The sequence below is a fragment of the Fusarium fujikuroi genome, chromosome FFUJ_chr01 (assembly GCF_900079805.1).
Source record: "Fusarium fujikuroi IMI 58289 draft genome, chromosome FFUJ_chr01".
NCBI classification, from domain to species: Eukaryota; Fungi; Ascomycota; class Sordariomycetes; order Hypocreales; family Nectriaceae; genus Fusarium; species Fusarium fujikuroi.
Window position 1 is genome coordinate 379024 of NC_036622.1, and position 19317 is coordinate 398340.

Below are 19317 nucleotides of genomic sequence, written 5' to 3' on the forward strand. Positions count from 1 at the left end.
CAAAAGATCAAAGTTAAAGTCCAACTGTGTCGGAATGTCCCAGTCCAGTGTATCCAGCGCTCCTCCACCTGCGATCGGCGCATTGAGGTTGTGGTCTAGTACACCTTGTATAACAGCTTTGCAGTCTGCGCAGAGATCGGCGTTGGGGGCGGGAGGTCGGACCCAGTCGAGGAATCCGATGAGAAGACTGAGTTTTTGGATTATGGCGGAGCGGCTGAGTTTGGGGCAGTCGGGATGGGTGCCGCGGAACGTTGGGCGGAGGAGTTCGAGACAGAGGATACCGCCTCCTGGGGCGGCAAAGGCCATGAGCTGGAAGTGTTAGAGATACAGGGGAGTGTAGATGTGAATTTGACTTACGAGCCATTCAAAATCTCGTCTCATGCCGGAGAAGCGATCTTGGTGTGTCCAGAAGAGAAGTGTCAAGGTGACCATCTCAAAGCTAATCGGGAGTAACCGGTTCTCATCAATGTGGCCAAGGCGGAGCAACAGTCTCTCTACAAAGAAGAGATTCTGCATGTGTTCTAGTCGAATAAGAATTCTTGAGTATACTTTCTGGACATCACAGTCTGGATCGTCGAGTTCGTCGGGTCGATGGATGAGATTGGCTGGGAAGCTCTCATACGTCCTCTCAGCGCGAGCCTTGATCTCACTACCCTTGTCAGTAAAGTACCCAAAAGCATGAGAGTGACGTACGTTAGGCTCTCAAAAGTGATTTTGACGCTATTAGCAAGTGCAATCTCAAGAAGCTCATCTTTAATGTAAGCAATCTGCGACCGCGCCCTGACCATAGACGATCCTTTCAGATCACCCACGTGGCGAAACCCATTAGAATCGAGCTCTTGCACCGCATGGCGTATGGTAGCTTGATCAGACTCAAGGCACAAGTCTGTCAGGTCGAGTGGCAGAGGGGATGAGAAGAAACGGCGGCTGAGAAGAGGTGGACGGCCTGTAAAGGAGACGAGGACTTTGTCGATGTTGAAGACACGAGCGGTGATGCGACGTCTGTGTTCGGAGCAGAGAGAGGGCAGGTAGTTTGTGTCTTCTGATCCGACGTGTCGACCAAGGAATGTGAGGAGTGCGACGGTCTCTGCAAAGTAACGCCAGCACGTCAAACCTACGGTTGTTAGCGAGCTTCAACTTGTGGGATGAACATCAACTCACCTGCATCGCCTGAGACGAGAGATTCAGTGGTGACTCGTCGGTAGCAAAGATACAACATTATGTCATTCCCAGGTGTGAAATGACGAGCCAGCTCAATACAATATCCCAAACACTTCACCACAACTGGCGCATCAAAACTCGGTGAGCCATCCCAATACGTCCAGATCAGTCCAACTGACTCCCATCGGATATTACTCCCCGTGAACTGATCAGTCCAAGCCTTTGCACTCGAGTGCTCATCGCGCCAAGGCTTCGCCGTGTTATGGCTTATATGGCGCGCAACCACATCCAGGTCCGCATCATCTCGTGAAGAGAGATACCGTCCCCAGTCTTTATGAAGCGTGCCGATAATCTCCTGAATCGCTCTAAAGATCCATCCGTCTGTGAGACAGTGAAGTCTATGCGCCATAACATCATGCTGAGATTGAGGTAAGCACCGAAGAACATAAAAACTCATCTCCCTCAAGTGAGCCGGGAGGTCAATCACACTTCTACCCCTCGGCGCCCTCGGCTCAACAACCTCCACCGGCCCGTGGACGAGCGAGAGGCTATTGCGCGTTTCTTCAAAGACAGCATTGTGACTGGTGAAGCCGAGATAACCAGGAGCCACGGCGGGTGACGGCGTCGAGTCAGTGCTCGGTGCAGGTTGAGGTTCGGTGCGAACGGGGGACCGAAGCCGTTGCTTCTTGACCGTGGCGCCCGAAACGGTGTAGACGCACGTCTCGTTCCGCTTTCTGCAGCGTGAACAGGTTGGCTGGCCGTGGTCGCAGGCTACTTTCCGCGCTCGACATGGATCGCAAGCCTGAGGGCGACCGTTTAGGCGTAGGAGGAGAGGGGCCGTTGACATGGCGCCATTGAAATGCTGATGAATCCGATGATGATAAATCTTAAAATCTTCGGCTTGGGCGTTGTCTTCGGCTTGAGATATCGGCCTCAAAATTTGTGCGTGTTGCGTTTGATGTCTCGGGGCTGGGGAACAAAGTGTCTAGCGTGGGGTTCGGCCTGACAATAGAGGACACGGCTTGACTTGGTGGACTCGGCCTGAGACTCGTGGACTCGGCTTGACAATGAGTGGCTTCGGCTTGGACTCGAGGGACTCGGCTCGAGAATAATGGAGAGTCGGGGCCCAGTACCCACTTGGTTCAGCTCGGCTTACAGGGGTTTATACTACTTTTGGCACGCCGAGTGGTGATGCAGAGTGCGGAATGTGTCACTCGGAGTCGGATCGAAAGCCTTCAATCATGCAGGGCTGACAAGATGTGATCCATTTCAAGGGCGCTGAGATGTCATTTTTTAACGTTTGTGACTCAATCGGTTGATGGTGTGTAGACTTTATCTCGAGTATAAGTAGAAGCTGTGTCCCCGAGATTTGAGGCATCAGATCAGGATACATCAGCATCATTACAGTTTACAGTCTACAAGACATTTACACTACACTCAAAGAAGCACTCTACACTACACTACACACTTAAAACACAACACACAACACCTCTACAATGTCGAACCCTACATACAAGAACGCCAACGTCTCTGAGACAACTCTCGTTGACACAACAAAGCCTTCAACAAGTACCAAGCCTGGTATGTCTCATTCACATCCCCTCAATCACTCTCACTAACAAAACAGGTCTTGAAACAGCACCTCATAAACCTTCACTCAAGGAAAAGATCCAGAGGAAGCTCGCAGGCTCAGTCGACCCTACAAAAAAGCCAGCCGACCCCTACAAGTCATGGGAAGCTCGATCAGGTCAGCCAGATAATCACTTAAACCCAAATGCCGAAGCTAATGCGTTCTTAGTAGCACTGCTCTAAATGGACCGAGACATGACACCGTGAATTTTGGCTAGAGATTTGGACGTATGGGAGCACGCTATGATTAAACTTGTCTTTTTCTTTTGTTGGATGGAGATATCCCTGTATCAGAATGAACTGATCTGTCGCTTTTGCCTTGTGGTCTAATAAAATAACACACGCTGGTGCTTATTCCCATTCCTTCGGTCCCAACGTCAGCCCCAACCCAACCCAACCCGTAAAAGTAAGCCCCTGCCATGACTGCCGCGCAATGTCGGCAGATGCGGGCGTATATAATCCAACTCCCAGCAGCGTAATCGGAAGTGTCGGGGTAAGATAAGCGCGCTGGGATCCGATTTTCTCACATTCACTTCGAGTCCGAGACATCCTTTCTCTTGGAGACCTCCCACTCTGCGCGGGTGACCTCGCCGCGGGTGTAGATGTCGCTGACATTGGTCCAGAAGTGCACACGGCTCCCAAAATGGTGCTGCGCGATGGTGGCGATCTCTTTTATGGTGTCGATGACGCTGGCGTCGAAGACGCTCGAGCTGCGCAGGCTGAAGAACAGGTCGCAGTCGTTGGGGTCGGCGGGGATGCGCGGGTTGTTGGTGAGCACGAAGTGGACGAAGCGCTTGTCGAGGAATTTGGGGAAGTCGGCGTCGTTTGGGAGGATGAGGAGGCGCGATTCTTCGTCGGTCTTGTAGACGGCGACAATATCGTCGAGGAATTCGGCGTAGCGGATTTTGTTCTCGGGGGTAGGGGAGAGGGCGGGGAAGATGTCGAAGCCGCACTCAAAAGACATGATGAGGACTTGGTTATTAAGATGAATGAGTGTGTTTATGAGGGCGAAGATGGAAGAGATGTTGCGATGGGGGGTTGAGATGGACTTGAAGGAGATGGATGTTGATGGCGAAGTCGTTGAGCATCAATTCTTCGCGCTCCTGCCTGGCGCTGGCAACTGCGAAGCTGTTTGCTCCAGCATTTATGCACACATTGCCTATAGTTTCGAGGCTTAAACAAACATCTCGTTCATTTGGTGAAGCTCGCGACACTCTAATCTACAAATCTTGTTGCAAAAGATGAACCCTAAATTTGACCCATGAACAAGTTTTCGCATCTTTACAGGACCAGGACAAGACTCAGCGGCCTACATTTGTGACCAAGTCGCTGCAATATCTACTGCCCCATGTTTCTTTACCTGTTATAAGTGCAGATGCTGCGTGATGTCAGTTGTCTGTCTCCTTTTTGTTTGCTGGCGAATGACAGCAAATGAAGTTATCACGAAATGTGTGGATCCAGATTTGCGAGGTGCACAAACGAATAATTACCACGACGCAAGGTCAATCGAGGCAAGATTGCTAGAGATGGACAGCACCTCGTTTATTGAAGCTCGCAGAAGAAGTAGTTCACTGGATGCGAAGTACAGCTGCATCCCGAGCTGAGGCTCTTTCTCCACTATTGCAACTTTGCAAGCAATTGCGCCACGACCAAGTTTCAGTTCAAATATAGCGATGAATACATGGAACATGCATCTTTTACAGGATAAATGGCCAAGTAGATGTGAGATACGGAAACAAAAGGGTTCCCCTCCTCCCTCAATGGACCCGGCCTGCTCCACTAAGGCAGTTCTTGAGTAAGGTGAGCTACAACTGGATTATCTTGTAGCCTGTGAGTGTGACTTGTATAGAAACTAGACGGAGAGTCGTCGAGTGCCTCCAACGTATGGAAAGTATTGGCAGGATGAAGTCAACTGTAGCACACAACGTTGCTGACACCTCAATGCTACCGACCAGCATCCTTCAGGATCTATGAGCTTAGCCAGAGCGTTACATCCAAGTCTTACTGATGCGATCTCGGCTATTTCGTGCAAGAAGGTGTAGGCTTTGACCTCAAATATGTCTGAGCAAGGGGTTCATGCACAGCTTTCCATACCTGTATCTCTTAGAGATGCCTTACTTGAGATCAGCACAGTACTGCTCAGAATTGTAGGGGTTGCAGTCAAATACAGATTTTGGCTAAATTAGTTGAGTTTATCTGTATTAAAAGTATTACGTGATTAGGTCTCCTGTATCTCGGACTGGGAAACATGTTGTAGTGTACAAGCTCTCGCTTTACGCTTCATCCAATGGGACAGCTAGTCTCAGTTGAGAATGGTGTCGACGCCAAGAAGAAGTACGATACTAAAAATATCTTGACATCTTTAGTTGGTCCACTTAGGTTAGGAGATTACTAGTAAAGCACGGCGGAGCTCCAAGAGCGCTCCGTCAGGAGTCTCGGTCTCTGCTGACTGGTTCAGTAGTAGATTCGGAGGGATATGTGAAGCACGATATCAGTGCAGCAAATTGACGCTGCCTAATGTCCATCTGTAGCTTGCTATCATTAGGAGTCTTGAAGGCTAAGTTGCAAGTTACTGCCTTGTCGAAATATTGATGGAGCTGGGGGACTTGCGATTGACGGTACCTAGTTGAGACATATATTTCATGTGAACGTGTAGACGAGAAGACAACTAGCCAAGCAGAAATAGAGGTCCAACTTCCACGACGTTATTTTCATCCAGCGTTTCCACCACTGTCTCCAGCACTGTAACCTTAGAGTCCATACTCCTGCATAACTTCCTGACCTCTGCCTCGGCCTCCTTCACATCTGCAAGTGTATAGTACCCCCACTGCTTATTACACCTCATTCTGTGCATCCCATTCCAGTACCTAACCCTCTCCCCAAAATACTCCTTCGAAATAACGAATACCTCGAGGACATGAGCAACAGCTACTTCCCGTGGTAAACCACCGTTTCCGAAGCTGAGGCAGAAACTCAGGAAGAAGTTGCAGTGTTCGGGATTGGCGGGGATCTTGGGATACTTGGGGAGCGTGAAGTAATAGAAGGCTGTGTCAGCGTCGGTTATAAGGAGCGGTTTGGATGTGGAGGGATGGGTTCGTGACGAGAATGTTGTTCTGAGGCGGGCGAGGAAGAGGGCGTAGAGGGATTGGTTGGAGGGTGTTGGGGGGAGAGGAGGGTACATGCTGAAGCCGCACTCGTACTCGACGGTCATTTTGGTAGCTGGAATTATGTTGTTAGTTATGCTGCTGATGCCTATAAGTAGAACGCTTACAGGTTTCGCTGTAACGGCGACGGTCAATGGCTGTATTTCAAGCTGTAAATAGAGACTCGATGGACGAGACGGAATAGGGGTCACTAGCATCGCAAACTAGAAGGATCTCAGGACTTATACAGCAACCTTCGAGGTTACTGTTTTCGACATCGTCTATCTGAATAACGCGATGTGCCCGTTGTCAGGTTATTGCAAAGCCCATCTCCGCATTCGAGGCTGTTGTCAACCCATAATGTTCTTTGTTCAGCCAAGACGACCATGTGACTTCTTTGAGGTCAGTTGGACATCTTTCACAACAAAAAAGCAGTGTAATTACAAGTACCTATATAAGGAACCCCGCATTGTGGTTTTGGTTGACTTGTTGCGTGATCGTGACAGAGTTCGTGAAACAAACTTAACATAGCAACAAGCCCATCCACCATATTAATTTTAAGCCTCCCGACAGTCCAGCCATTGACACCGCAATGTAACACGTAATGAAAAGCGCCCCCTTCTATACCACCCAATGAGCCCTTGAACGTATCATCGCTCTCCAAATCTGAACGGATCGGCCGAAAAAGCCTTGATACGTTCATCATCACATGTGACCGACAACTTCTCAAGCTGTACATTCCAAGGCTCGACAGTAAAGAACAAAGCCTTCAGGGCATATTTATCTACGGGAAGCCTGTTGATGGAGCAAAACTGCGAGAGTCAAGTGACATGAGGGTTCTGGGCGATGTCACGAAACTCTAGACTTGACGGGGCGCTCCCGTCGATTGTGTCGATGATCCTGCCAAAGTTTTGAGTGAGAATAGAGGTATATTCGAAGATGGCACACGCGACTAGGGACAGGCGATAGGAGGAGTTGCAGGGTGTTGAACTGAATACTACGGCGTTGGGGCCTGCGAGGGAGGTGAGTTGGAGTATGTGTGCTCCTTTGTTGTTTGCCGCGCCTGTAACAAAAGTCTTGATGCTCAGGTTGTCCTCTACTATGGTGCCAGCTCTAGAAGACTTGCATTCAGGGGGAGAAAATGCCATACCGTGAAGGGACTCAAAGGATAGTCACACTCTCGGCCCACGACAGCTTCCTCGGTTTGGGTGCAGCTTCATGTTCAAGAGCAGCAGTTACTGCGCCTACGAGTGGTACCTACCAGAGCATAGACTTCAGCTCTGGACTCAAGTTTCGAGCCCCCTTCAACACACCAGCAAAATTCGGGAGGAATCGTCTCGCTCCAGGTGGATTCATCCAATGTAACAGTGGAAACATGTATCCCAACAAGACCAGGTTTTATTCCCGAAAAGGGTACATCTTTGATTAGCGTCAGCGAAGACGGTGGAGGCGAAAGACCCAGACCTCGGTCTTGGAAGACCTGATACGTATTGCGTGCATTAGATCAGATCAGATGACGTTTTAATCTGATAAGATCATCTCGGTGAGCGATTTTCACGGACCCGTTGTTGTGAGAAAAACAGCCAATTAGACATGTAAGCGATGACAGGTTAAAATCAAGGGTCCCCACGAGTTCAGGGCCGGTGCCGGACATGACGATGCCGAGGTTGTACTGTAAATGTACAATAATCTCAGGCACGGGCTTGCTTTGTAATTAATTGTATTGTGTAGATCTTTGAAGGGTTAAAAAATGATACACGTGTTAAGGACCTATCAGTAAATGCCATATCAAACTGCATGCATTTGCCTCGCAGGACATCTCAACGACATTGGACGGTTCTTCACCCCACCATCAAGCCCCGAATTTGGTGATAGGCACATCTAGCCCACTTGAGTGGCTCCCGCATGGACACGGCCCAAATCAAGACGAGCCCCATGGCTCTATAAGTACCTTACCTACCCAATTTGCTGCCACAAAAAAACCTGTTCTGATCACACAGAATTTACCTACCGCAGTATGACTCTTTTCATCAATGGCAAGATTCTCTCGAGGACTGTCGCCAGTTTGGCCGACGAACCCACCTTTGCTGAGAGCATGTACATAAAAGACGGCATCATTCAAGCCGTCGGCACAAAGGATGATGTGCAGGCCAAAGTCACGGGGGATGATGTTGTCACGCAGGATCTCGGGGGGAAGACGGTTCTGCCGGGGTTTGTAGATGGGCATATGCATCTTTTGCTACTGGGCCAGTCGCTGAGGAAGATTGCGCTGGAGGGGTGCAAGAATTTGGAGGATATTCTTCACGAGCTGCGCACGTATGCAAAGGCGAATCCGAATGTTCCGCGGATCATGGCAAAGGGATGGATGCACTCTATGACGCCAGATGGCGTGACGGCCAAGATTCTGGATGAGATTGACGAGAGGCCGATTTATGTTGATACAAAGGACATGCACTCGACGTGGTGCAACTCAGCGGGCTTGAAGGAGATGAAAGTCGCTGATCTGGAGGATCCGCCGGGTGGTATTATCGAGAGGGATGAGAACGGCAAACCATCTGGTGTTCTCAGCGAAGCGTCCATTCTGTCGATTGTCTGGCCTACGCTTGCGCAGCTTGCGTCGAATGAGGAGCGGATTGAGTGTATGCTCGCTGCGTTCAAAGCGTACCATGCGTCAGGATACACAGGGATCATCGAGATGGCGATGGATGAGTACAGCTGGGAGAGTCTTGTTGAGCTGAAGAGGAGACATCCCGACGTGGCGATGCGTGTAACAGCGTATTGGATCGTCAAGCCTGCTGATACAGTTGAAGAGCGCACGAGGCAGGTTGACAGGGCGATTGAACTTGCGAAGCAGTATAGTCTAGAGACATCGCCTGATCTTCGCATCGCGGGCATCAAGATCATCTGCGACGGCATCATCGACGCCTGCACGGCATACCTCTCAGAACCATACTCTTCAGTCGCATCACCGCCGCCGTTCTGGTCAAGAGAGGATCTTGAACCTGTTGTCAAACAGGCCGCCGATGCAGGAATCCAAATAGCTCTTCATGCCATCGGTGACGCGGCGATCCATATGGCGGTCGACATGCTCGAGAAGTACGGCAAGCCAGGATCCCGACACCGAATCGAACATCTCGAGGTCTCATCCCCCGAAGACGCAAAACGTCTCGGCAACCTCGGCCTCACAGCATCCATCCAGCCCGTCCACGCCGACCCAGCCATTCTGCGCGCATGGCCACGCCTCATCGGCACCCGTCGAGACCGCGCCTTCGCATACCGTGAATTCGCCGACTCAGGCGCCCTCCTCGCCCTCGGCAGCGACAGTCCCACGGCCCCCTGGAACCCTCTGCACAACGTGTACGTAGCAGCGACACGACGCTCAGCGAGGGAGCCAGAGTGTGAGGAGGTGGTGAATGAGCATTTCAAGCTTGGTGTCTGCGAGGCTGTTGTTGCGGGATCGCAGGGTGCGGCGAAGAGTGTTTTTCAGGATGGGAGGGTTGGGTCGCTGGAGGTGGGTAAGTTTGCGGATCTGGTTGTGGCGGATATGGAGTGGGATAGTAGGACGTTGTTGAAGGCGGAGATTAGGGAGACGTGGTTTGCTGGGAAGAGGGTTTGGAGTATTGAGGGTTGATTGATGGGTTGGCAGCGTGGTGTTGGTGGGTTGAAGTTGAGGTTTAGGTTGGGATGGAGTACAAAATGAGATAGACAATGCAATGGGTGATTCTTGAGACGTTCGGCGAATTGAGTACGGTGAGAGCTGATCCTCTAGCTACCTGTTCCTGTCATGTTACATCGAATGTTGATGTAAATGTTCAATGTTCAACTATGTTCACGCATCTTCTCCGCATCTCCATCTCAGATTCAACACCACACACACTCTCACTCCCTCAATCCATGACGCACTCAACTTATCCCTATCACATCAATCATCTGCCCATTTCTCGTCTATCAGATATACAACACGTCAAGTTTATCTCTCTTCCCACGATATCTCCAAACCTAACATCCTATCTCCTCTCTCGCTCCCAATTCTAGCCTCCGCTTTCTCCACCGCCCTCTTTTTGTTTTCCGCGGGAAAACATCTCCCAACCCGTCGGGCCATTCCCCCGCATCCCAGTTATTTTTTTTTTAGTTAACTTACCTATCTCAGAACAGTGGATGCACTGGGAACCACCCCCTGGCTAGCGGTATCTCATCACCTCCACTCAACTTATCGCGACTGAGGTGCTCCACTGATATACCCCGGATCATGAATCGTATAATCGCCCCCGGGTTCAAAAAGGGCGCTGCGTCGCTGCTGTTTCCGCCCAGCAGGACGAGACCCATCTCCTCTCTGATCACAAATTGCAATATTCATCATGGCGGACACAAAGAACGACATCGAGGTGGACAAGAAGATCATCCCTCTTGATCACGACGACGTAGAGGCTGATATCAAGAACGGCACCGTCACTGACCTCGACGAGGCAGAGCTGTTCCTCCAGCAACATGGCATCGCTCACTCCCGCCTCAGCGAGCTCATGGCCGATGAAGATGCCCTTAAGAAACTCCGCAGAAAAGTCGACTGGTCACTCATGCCGCTCCTCTGCGGAACATATCTCCTCCAATATGTCGATAAGCAAGCCCTCGGCTACTCAGCTGTTTTCGATCTCTTCTCGACAACTGGCATGACCTCTGATGAATACTCCTGGATGGCGTCCATCTTTTACTTTGCGTACCTCGTCGCCGAGTGGCCTGCCTCATACCTTGCACAGCGTCTCCCAACAGGCACCATTGTCAGCACATTCGTCATCACCTGGGGCTCTATTCTCTGCCTCACAGCAGCTTGCCAGAACTTCGCTGGTCTAGCAGTCTGTCGTTTCCTCCTCGGCGCCTTTGAAGCTGTCATCACACCAGCGTTTATGCTCATCGTCTCGCAATGGTTCCGTCGTGAGACACAGCCTGCGCGCGCTGGTCTGTTCTACTGCTTCAACGGCTTCGGCGCCATGTTTGGCGGTATTCTCTTCTACGGCGTCGGCCAGGCAAAGGGGTGGGATGTCTGGCGGACCATCTACGTGCTCTGCGGCGGACTGACGATCTGCTGGGGTGTGATCCTATTCTTCTTCCTTCCCAACAACATCCTTACTGCGAAGAGATTCAGTGTCGAGGAGCGTGCGATGCTGATTGCCCAGAGCGCGAGGAACAAGACGGGTGTGTTTAACAGGAAGATCAAGTGGAATCAGATCAGGGAGGTCTTTGTGGACTCACAGATCTGGTTGTTGTTCTTCTTTACGCTGCTGAACGAGGTCATCAACGGAGGTATCGCGAACTTCTCCAAGTTGATCGTCAAGGGCTTCACCCATGATGCGCTGTTGACGACGGCGTATGGTATTCCGTATGGTGCTTGCAACGCCATCTTTATGTTTACAGGACCGTATGTTGCGTCCAAGTTCAAAAATGTGAGGACGATCGTCATGTGTGTCTGGCTTCTGCCCACGCTTATTGCTGTGACCTTGTTCTGGCAACTTCCTCGCTCCAACAAGGGCGGTCTCCTTGCTGGTTACTACATGGTATGTCCCCAACCCCTCTCAATCTGGACCTTTCTAACTATTTAGTGCGCTTCCTTCGTTGGTGCCCTCATCGTCGCTCTTCAAATGCCCGCCTCAAACGTCGGCGGTTACACGAAGCGAACCACCGCCACAGCCTTTGTGTTCCTCGCATACTGCATCGGCAACATCATCGGTCCCCACGGCTTCATTGGCTCCGAAGCACCAATCTACCAAACCGGCTGCAAGCTTATCATCGGCTGTGTAGCAGGCCAAGTTGTCATTGCGATTGCTCTTCGCTTCGTGCTCATCCGTCGAAACCGTCTTCGTGACGCTCAGGGCCCTGTTGTGGAGGATGAGAATGCCGCGTTGCAGGATCTCACTGACTTTGAGAACCCCAACTTCCGTTACTCTTACTAGTTATGGGAAATGTTTATGATGTCATGAGTGTTTGTTTAGTTAGTGTTGGTTAGAGTCAATTGAAGCTTTGGTCTTGGAGCCTGTATACCCCGGATTCGGTGATGACTCGGGAACCTGTGCGTGAAATCTGGGGTATTCCACTTTGACGCTGGTTTTACGTAAAGGAATTAATATGATCAGACGGTTGGTTATGCACGATGCTAGGTTATTGATCCCGGGGTTTCTTGGCAAGATGGGGTAGACATGGGTTAGTCGAGGCGATGCCTGTTTCTCCGGGCACAACACCATCACTTGATCTACGGAGTCATGTACTCTGAATCAACATTTTAGTGTCATTCATTGTATTAACTAGTCCTCCCACTTGGACGAAACCCTCCACCAAAACTCGCACTGCTCATCTCCCCACGTAAACTCAAGCAACTCAGCTGCCTTCCCAACCCCCGTCCCCCCAGCCCTCTCATCATTCCCCCTCCCAAGCAACATCGTCTTTCCCTTCCCATCCTCAAACGGGGTCCACTCCGGTCTATGCGCAAATTTGCCCTTTATAGCATTCGGATCACCCTTTGTGATGAAACTTGTACAATATGCATGAAACTGGCCAGATACTTCTCTCTGCGCAGCTGATATCTCACGAACTTCTCGGTTGAACGTCTGATATCGCATTTGATCACCGTGGTTGGCACCAAAGAGGGCGGTTTTGTTAAGGGCCCAGTGATACAGATATGCGGGTTCAGCGTTGGGGTGGTATGTTGACCAGATTACGGTTTGGCGGACGGGACATGTATATGCGTAGTGGCCGTATGCTGTCTCGAGGCGCTTATACTGCGATCCTACGCCAGGAATACCACGAGTGTCGAGATGTGGTGAGTCAAGATTTGTTGAGGGATCAGGGTACAGCTTCTCAAGTTCCGCAACCTCAGCCTTTGTGAGATGCGGGAGAAGCTCACGAAAGAAGCCCGTGAAATCCTCAGGTTTGTCGGCTGTTCGGGGAACGTAGAAAGCACCCTCATTCGCAGCTGAGCCTGTCAAAATGGGAACTCTGTGGAACTTGCCAGACTTCCATGCTTCAATAGGTCGTCGTGAAATGACATCTCCATCAATAACAGGCTGCCACGCCCAACGAATAGAAGGGTCTGAACGTCTAAACACCTCTTTTCCTGCTCTGTCCACAGTCTCTGAGGGAAGTCCGCGAAGACAAGTGAGGATCTTTGGGTCTTTGAGGTTCTTGAAGTGTGAGCATGGTGTCAGATCGAGAAGTTCCCGGAAGTGCTGGGCGTTGAGCGCAGCGTTTGGAAGATGGACTGCCCGTGCAGTATGAGCTCCTGAGTCCATGATTGCTTTGTGAAATAGCTTCTTGGGCTGATTGATGTCCATGATGAGATGCCCAATCTGTAGCTGTTAGTAACAGTTTTAGGTGAGAGGGGAGGCCACTTACACCATGAGCTGCAGCGCTCAGTCCCATGATGGTAACATCATCAGGATCACCCCCGAACGCAGCAATGTTCTCTTGAACCCACTCAAGCGCAACATAGATATCCTTCAATCCTAGATTCAACAGACCTTCTTTGGCAGTTAATTCAGTGTTCAGTCCACCGAATACGCCAATGCGATATTGCATGCTAACAGCGATGTATGGTTCTTCCGAGAAAGCAAGCATGATATGCGAATTATGCATTCTTGCAGCACCACGATTAAACGCTCCTCCCGGAATGAGAATAGCAACAGGGAGGTTTCCCTTGCTTGGTGTATGGCCCTTCTTACGCCAGATGTTGATGGTTAGACAATCCTCTGATTCATAATCTGGACCCAGAATGGGGTCTTTGAGGAAGGGAACGAGTTGTATGCCAGGACATCTTCAAAGGTCAGCGAACACTTCAACATGATGTTTTTGGAACTTACCTTGGTCCTAGATAATAAGCTTCGATCGTCTCATTGCTCTCACCCACAGGCTCAGCATGTCTAAACCGTCGTTCACCAACCGGAGGCACAGCATACGGAATCCCCATGAATCCCTCCAACGGTTCAGGAAACGTCCCATCATCAACAAACTTCCCAATAACAGTCCCCTGCTTAATTCTCACAGAAGGCAAGGCCTCCGGTCCAGAACGTCCAAAGACATCAGGATACGCTGTAAACGCAGCGGCCAAGAGGACAGGCAATGCAGCCAACCACGCCCATGAACTTCCCTTGCGTTCAGCCATGTTCGATTATGATAACATCTAATCTTGAGCTCTGCTACCTACACGATCGTGCTATTTAGATAACAGCCATTGACACTTTTCCGTCGGGCATAACGTCCAAGTTCCCCGGATTGGTTCCCCGAGACTTTCCTATCTGGATGACTTGCAAGGAACCAAGTGGGAACGCTGATGCACAGAGTTTAGAGCTACGGTTGTCAAATTTGAGTTCCGTGCTGATCGGTTGCTAAGCTTGGGCTCCGAAGACGATAAGTTATCAAGAGAGGGGAAGTTGGCCGCGGGAAACTTGCACCCTGGTCAAGTGATAGTGGTGGAGTCTGATCTGAAATCCGGGGTAAGCTGCATGCATGCAAGGAGCTTTGACGAACGGAACAACGGCAGACTAAGAAACGCTATGTATTTGATGATATCAGAACTATGCTGCTATGAGATTAACTAGACCGACCCACGTATGCTGTCTATCTAAAACGCCAAAGATGATGAGATGCCGAGATAAAATGCTAAATCACAATTCCACGCTGAGACCATCCCCCCCTACCTTTCCAAGCCCAGATCAGTAACCCAACAGCAACCCACACAGTAACAGTCTCAGCCCAATAAGTCGGAGCATAGCACTGCTCACCATAGCAGAATAAATCAGCACGCTCTTCACTCCCAGGAGCAGACTTTGAGTTGTTCGCGCCGTTCTGATACGTCGCTGAGTAGACGAGGCCCCAGAATGTAGACCCTGCAGCAGGAAGCATACCAATGATACCGAAATTCGTAGCAAAGTTCTCTACGCCCCAGATGATTGTGACTATTAGGGGTGTGAGACTGAAGATTGCACCGTAGCCTGCGCCCACGAGACCTGAGACGAGCCAGAAGCGCTCAGCGTGGTTTTGGACGAGGCCTGATGCGAGGATCAAGAGACCGATGGAGAGCAGAGTTGCGAAGAAGGCCATGAAAGCGACGCGGGAGATGGAGAAGCGGTTGCTCACGTCTGAACGAGCATGCGGTGCTTGAACATGCTGTGTCTGGGGGTACGCGCCAGAAGATCTGTCAGAGTACCGATGAAGATACGAGAAGCAGTGTTTGTGACTCCAAAGATGGACACGTGTGTCGCCGCTGAAGTGCGATGGCTTAGGCCTTCCATCTCAGGTGGTGTCAGTGTACCAATAATTGTGCCCAGGTTGTTGATGAAAGCCTCGCCAGGTCCAACGATCAGAAGAAATGCCAGAGCAAAGGGCCACATGGTGCGATCAGACAAGAACGAACGCGTTTCAGCGTTGAGGACCCAGTTCTTCTTCCACTTTGCATCGTCTTTCGACGGATCAAGTAGCGCTGAGCCCTCCGTCTCATCACCCGTCGCACCGTAACTCCTCTCGGACCTGCCGAGTAGAGAGCTTCCATCGAGTAAGCCGCTCTGCTCCAGCTCCTCGATAGCCTCATCGATAAGCTCGTCTTCGTCCACTACACGTAATGTGAATGTGCCCAGCATACCCATGGAGAAAGTCAAGATGGCGAGGAAGAGGAAAAATCGGAATACGTCCAAGTCGCCCTTGGAGCCGTCTGGCCGCGTCTCAGTGAACAGACGAGTTCCCGCTTGACTCAGCCACATGGGACTCAATCCAAAACAAGTAATCGGCGTAGCGAGCGCCAATCCTCGATAACGACCTTTTCCAAAATTCTTGGCGCAAGATGACACAGAAGCCATGTAAAGCGCGCATGTCGCGATACCAATGCACACAAACGCAAACATCAGAAACGGAACGGACCAGTCTCCATTGACACGATATCCAGGATGACTGTGATACTCGAGATCCAATTTCCGATAAACACCCGCTGCGATGCCATACCCGCTACCGAAGAGGATTCCTCCCCCCAGCGCAAGCGGTTTTAGCCCAACGCGATCGCAGATATACCCGATGAGCGAAATAGGAAGGTACAGCGCTACAGAGCCAGCGATAGCAACGGCGTTGACCTGGAATTGGGTGTAGTGCAGACGAGACTGGAGAAGGGGCGCGTAGAGGGAGAAGACGACGATGGAGCCGCAGGCGAGGGCTATGATGTTTGCTGCGATAAAGGCGATGAGGCGGAGGGCTTGCTTCTCCTTGTTTCGTCGCGCGCGGGAGGATGAGTCGGAGGACGAGGCGTAGGAGCTGTGTGTGGAGATTTGGTCGGCGTCGAGGCGCGTGTCGTCGGGGGCGGGAGACGACATAATGATGAGGGCTTAGGATGGTTGAGGAGGGAGATTAGGAAAGTTTCATGGTTGAGATACGGAGTAATAGATAGAGTTGGTGAATGTGAATCACGTCAGTTGGGACTGGTCCATCGCGATCCCACGTCATGGGTCATGCTTCGAATCGTACCCCACAATTCTATGCCGAGGTCGGACAAACTTCCGGATCAGTCAGAGCAGAGCCTTATCAATCTTATCAATCTCCAAGACTTGATCACAAGCTTCGTCAAGATAACTTCACTTTTGGTTCGTTGAAGAGTGATTCATGTGTTTCACCGGGCCAGACATGGAGTCAGAAAGCTACACAGTAAATCACAGCTGATTCACAGCCTGTACATCATTAGAACACATGTCTTAGTCGTACAGTTTGCAATACGGACTACCCTAGACAGGTACGAGCAACGATGAGACGGAATGCCAGAGGCCAAGGGTTAGCTAAAATGTCTATGTCTTGCATTTTTGACATTACTAACCAAGAAAAAGAGATTGAATTGGTTGTTTGTTATTCTTCTGCTTGTGTGCGATACATTTCCCGCAGGACACTAAACTGAAGATTGGGCTGGGCAAAACATGAAGAATAGTAAGTGTTATGATAATGAGCTCCGCTTAGCTGAGCCCAAATTAAGTGGAGCTCGACCGGGCGAGATCTATGATGTGCAATGAGCGCAAGGACGACACTCGGGAACAGCTGCACCGCATATTCACCCCAAGTCTCATACCATTGCTCCCTGCTTCGTGTGTCCTGGAGGCTTCTATTAAAGTTGAGAGCTGAAATGGTACGGCGGAAGGCGATCAACATCCTCCAGCAACGCGTGCATCATCGTCAAATCTGGCCATCTTTCGGCACCAGAGGAGAGGCACCAGGTTATCAAAATGGCCAGTCGTATCTTGTATCCTCGAAGACGAGTCAATCTACTTGAGCATGTCGTGATCTGAGGGCAGTGGCCTTATCGGAAGATGGCAGGAGTCGTCTTATGATCAGGGCCGACTTCAATGCTCTCGGGGCTGGAGACTTCGGGCAGTCACCACTGATGATAGCTCCAAATCTCGCAAGAGGGCTTCATACAGAGTATCTGTGTTCGGAACTGGAGTGAGATCCATGTTTTTGTTTAGCCGCTCGCTTGTTGCTTGTCACCCAGTGAATGACCCGCGAACATGTTGGTACGATGAGGGGATATGAAGTCTTGAAGTGCTTGCGATGGATCTTGTACTCTTCAAGTTCGGGTTGAAAGTGTTGGAATGGAAAGTTTAAGCACCCCGCCGGGCTTCTTCAGTCGTAGCAGGACAGTCTCGTGGCGCATATCATTGCGAGAAGGCTCGTGTGTTCTGTGACCATTCTCCGAGAAGAGCGATGACATGCTGTGAATGTGGAAGAGAAGTAGTGACCTTTGACTGCTTATTATACGTCGATGAGGAGCTGTCGGGCGTGGGATATGAGGTAGATGCACCTCGAAGGTGATGATAGACAAGTTCTGCATGCAACCATTAGATGTTGTACAAGATGAACTTGTGAGGCGCCTACCCTTTACACCAATTCTCTTAGGGACCATCCGTCGATACAACAAGAATCAGGACATCAGCATGGATGTTGATGCCAAGCCGAGTATTCCTTTGTTGACTGGCGGCACTTGGTCTAATGTTCGTGTCGCCTCTGTTCGAACAACAATGAGGAAGGAGTAGTCGTCGGGAGACGTAGCTCAAATTTGGCAGACGGTATGCAACATCGTATCGAATGATTCGGGCCTGAGAAGATGTAGTTACGTGCTGCTGTAGTGCTCGTGGATGTAGAGGGCGCTAAAACGGCGGAGTGAAGTGAATCACGCTGTGGACACTTCATGTTAGAACCTTCGTAATATTTCGGTACGGGCTGTAACAGACCTCATGACATAGAAAAGCACACCAGGAGTGTCACTGATGCGAAATGACACTGAAATAAAGCGATGGGCGTTCCTGCACGCGGAAGAAGGAAGTGTGTAGATCAAGGTTAGCATACCGCATCACAAAACTCGCCGAGATCAATGGACGAGAGCACTGAAGACATGATTGAGTGAAATGAATGTTTCTTGTTTAGCTACAGACCACTTATCCTTACCGACCACCGGACAACCCCTTCGCACACAGATTCAGTTGCTGGCAACATATATCGATATGGAAATGGCCGTACGCGGCACCCGCTTGTTGAATTGGCGTTCGGAGCACCCGGCATCCATATCCTCATCCTTGACGAACGCGTCGCCACCATGTCCATATACACTTTCTGAAAAAATGCGTGCAAAATGGCTTTGTGGTTTGGTGGCCGTAAGTCGATTTTCTTGTTGCTCATCCTTGATGTCGTTGACCTTCATCATCAGAATTACCGACTTTCAAGTCTTTCTCGCAAACATTGATATGAGAGCAAACTGACTCCAGGTCGAAGAAAGCAGAGGTTTGTGCCTGTGTTGGTGAACGTCTCTTGGGTTGAGGGAGCAAGCGATGTTGACGGCCACTTCCACGTCCCCTCGCTCGCCCTAGCGGTGTTGTTGGCCCTGCCGACCTCACTGCGAAAGGCGCGTCTTCACCGTCGCCACTCAGTAACCTGTCACCAGCCTTACGCGGTAGCAACTGGTAAGGCATTGTGGTATAATGTCCAAGTTGTGAGCCAGATGTATTATTTGCAGTTGAGACTTGTGGCTGAGAGCTTAAATCAGCAGAGAGAACTTAGTCTTCGTCCTCGAAGCCATCGCCGCTCAGTATCAGGATCATCGACTTTGAAGTTCTCTGGGCAAATGTTAAATGCTGAAGAGGGAGGCAAAGGAACGTGGAGTGAAGTGACCCAGAGGGAAACAGCACAAAGAGAAGGGCGACATACCTTAGGGAAGAGCAAGCGTAGTTAGGATAGCAAGGTGATTTGAGGTCGAAAGGCCGAAGAAGATGGAGGTTTGTGTCTTGTGTTGGTGAACGTCTCTTGCCTTGTAAGCGAGCAAGCGATGTTGACGCTCCCAATTTCCTGGTAACCGAGGTTATAGCAGTCGATTCTTCCACGG

At 50.5% G+C, this 19317-nt stretch overlaps 9 protein-coding genes; 3 read left to right on the forward strand and 6 right to left on the reverse strand.

The window, feature by feature from the left end:
* Positions 1-13: 13 nt before the first annotated feature.
* FFUJ_01949 (uncharacterized protein) lies at positions 14-2008 on the reverse strand (the record flags this gene model as incomplete). XM_023572307.1 has 5 exons in its annotated part: positions 14-24; positions 69-309; positions 358-649; positions 694-1114; positions 1162-2008. 5 exons carry the CDS (start codon positions 2006-2008, stop codon positions 14-16), a joined length of 1812 nt encoding a protein of 603 aa, XP_023423711.1.
* A 649-nt stretch (positions 2009-2657) lies between these two features.
* FFUJ_01948 (uncharacterized protein) lies at positions 2658-2973 on the forward strand (the record flags this gene model as incomplete). XM_023572418.1 has 3 exons in its annotated part: positions 2658-2742; positions 2789-2908; positions 2960-2973. 3 exons carry the CDS (start codon positions 2658-2660, stop codon positions 2971-2973), a joined length of 219 nt encoding a protein of 72 aa, XP_023423712.1.
* A 346-nt stretch (positions 2974-3319) lies between these two features.
* On the reverse strand, positions 3320-3754 carry FFUJ_01947 (uncharacterized protein; the record flags this gene model as incomplete). Its single annotated transcript, XM_023572529.1, has 1 exon — positions 3320-3754. The coding sequence occupies one exon, from the start codon at positions 3752-3754 to the stop codon at positions 3320-3322; it is 435 nt and encodes a 144-aa protein (XP_023423650.1).
* Positions 3755-5458: 1704 nt separating this feature from the next.
* Positions 5459-6001, reverse strand: FFUJ_01946 (uncharacterized protein; the record flags this gene model as incomplete). The annotated part of the gene is made up of 1 exon (XM_023572640.1): positions 5459-6001. One exon carries the CDS (start codon positions 5999-6001, stop codon positions 5459-5461), a length of 543 nt encoding a protein of 180 aa, XP_023423651.1.
* A 1949-nt stretch (positions 6002-7950) lies between these two features.
* Positions 7951-9564, forward strand: FFUJ_01945 (related to amidohydrolase family protein; the record flags this gene model as incomplete). Its single annotated transcript, XM_023572751.1, has 1 exon — positions 7951-9564. One exon carries the CDS (start codon positions 7951-7953, stop codon positions 9562-9564), a length of 1614 nt encoding a protein of 537 aa, XP_023423652.1.
* A 727-nt stretch (positions 9565-10291) lies between these two features.
* FFUJ_01944 (related to allantoate permease) lies at positions 10292-11878 on the forward strand (the record flags this gene model as incomplete). XM_023572862.1 has 2 exons in its annotated part: positions 10292-11482; positions 11528-11878. The coding sequence occupies 2 exons, from the start codon at positions 10292-10294 to the stop codon at positions 11876-11878; spliced, it is 1542 nt and encodes a 513-aa protein (XP_023423653.1).
* A 348-nt stretch (positions 11879-12226) lies between these two features.
* Positions 12227-14079, reverse strand: FFUJ_01943 (related to cholinesterase; the record flags this gene model as incomplete). XM_023572973.1 has 3 exons in its annotated part: positions 12227-13267; positions 13314-13731; positions 13778-14079. 3 exons carry the CDS (start codon positions 14077-14079, stop codon positions 12227-12229), a joined length of 1761 nt encoding a protein of 586 aa, XP_023423654.1.
* A 497-nt stretch (positions 14080-14576) lies between these two features.
* FFUJ_01942 (probable transporter MCH1) lies at positions 14577-16273 on the reverse strand (the record flags this gene model as incomplete). XM_023573084.1 has 3 exons in its annotated part: positions 14577-14872; positions 14924-15073; positions 15124-16273. 3 exons carry the CDS (start codon positions 16271-16273, stop codon positions 14577-14579), a joined length of 1596 nt encoding a protein of 531 aa, XP_023423655.1.
* Positions 16274-18417: 2144 nt separating this feature from the next.
* Positions 18418-18907, reverse strand: FFUJ_01941 (uncharacterized protein; the record flags this gene model as incomplete). XM_023573106.1 has 2 exons in its annotated part: positions 18418-18633; positions 18677-18907. 2 exons carry the CDS (start codon positions 18905-18907, stop codon positions 18418-18420), a joined length of 447 nt encoding a protein of 148 aa, XP_023423656.1.
* Positions 18908-19317: the final 410 nt, after the last annotated feature.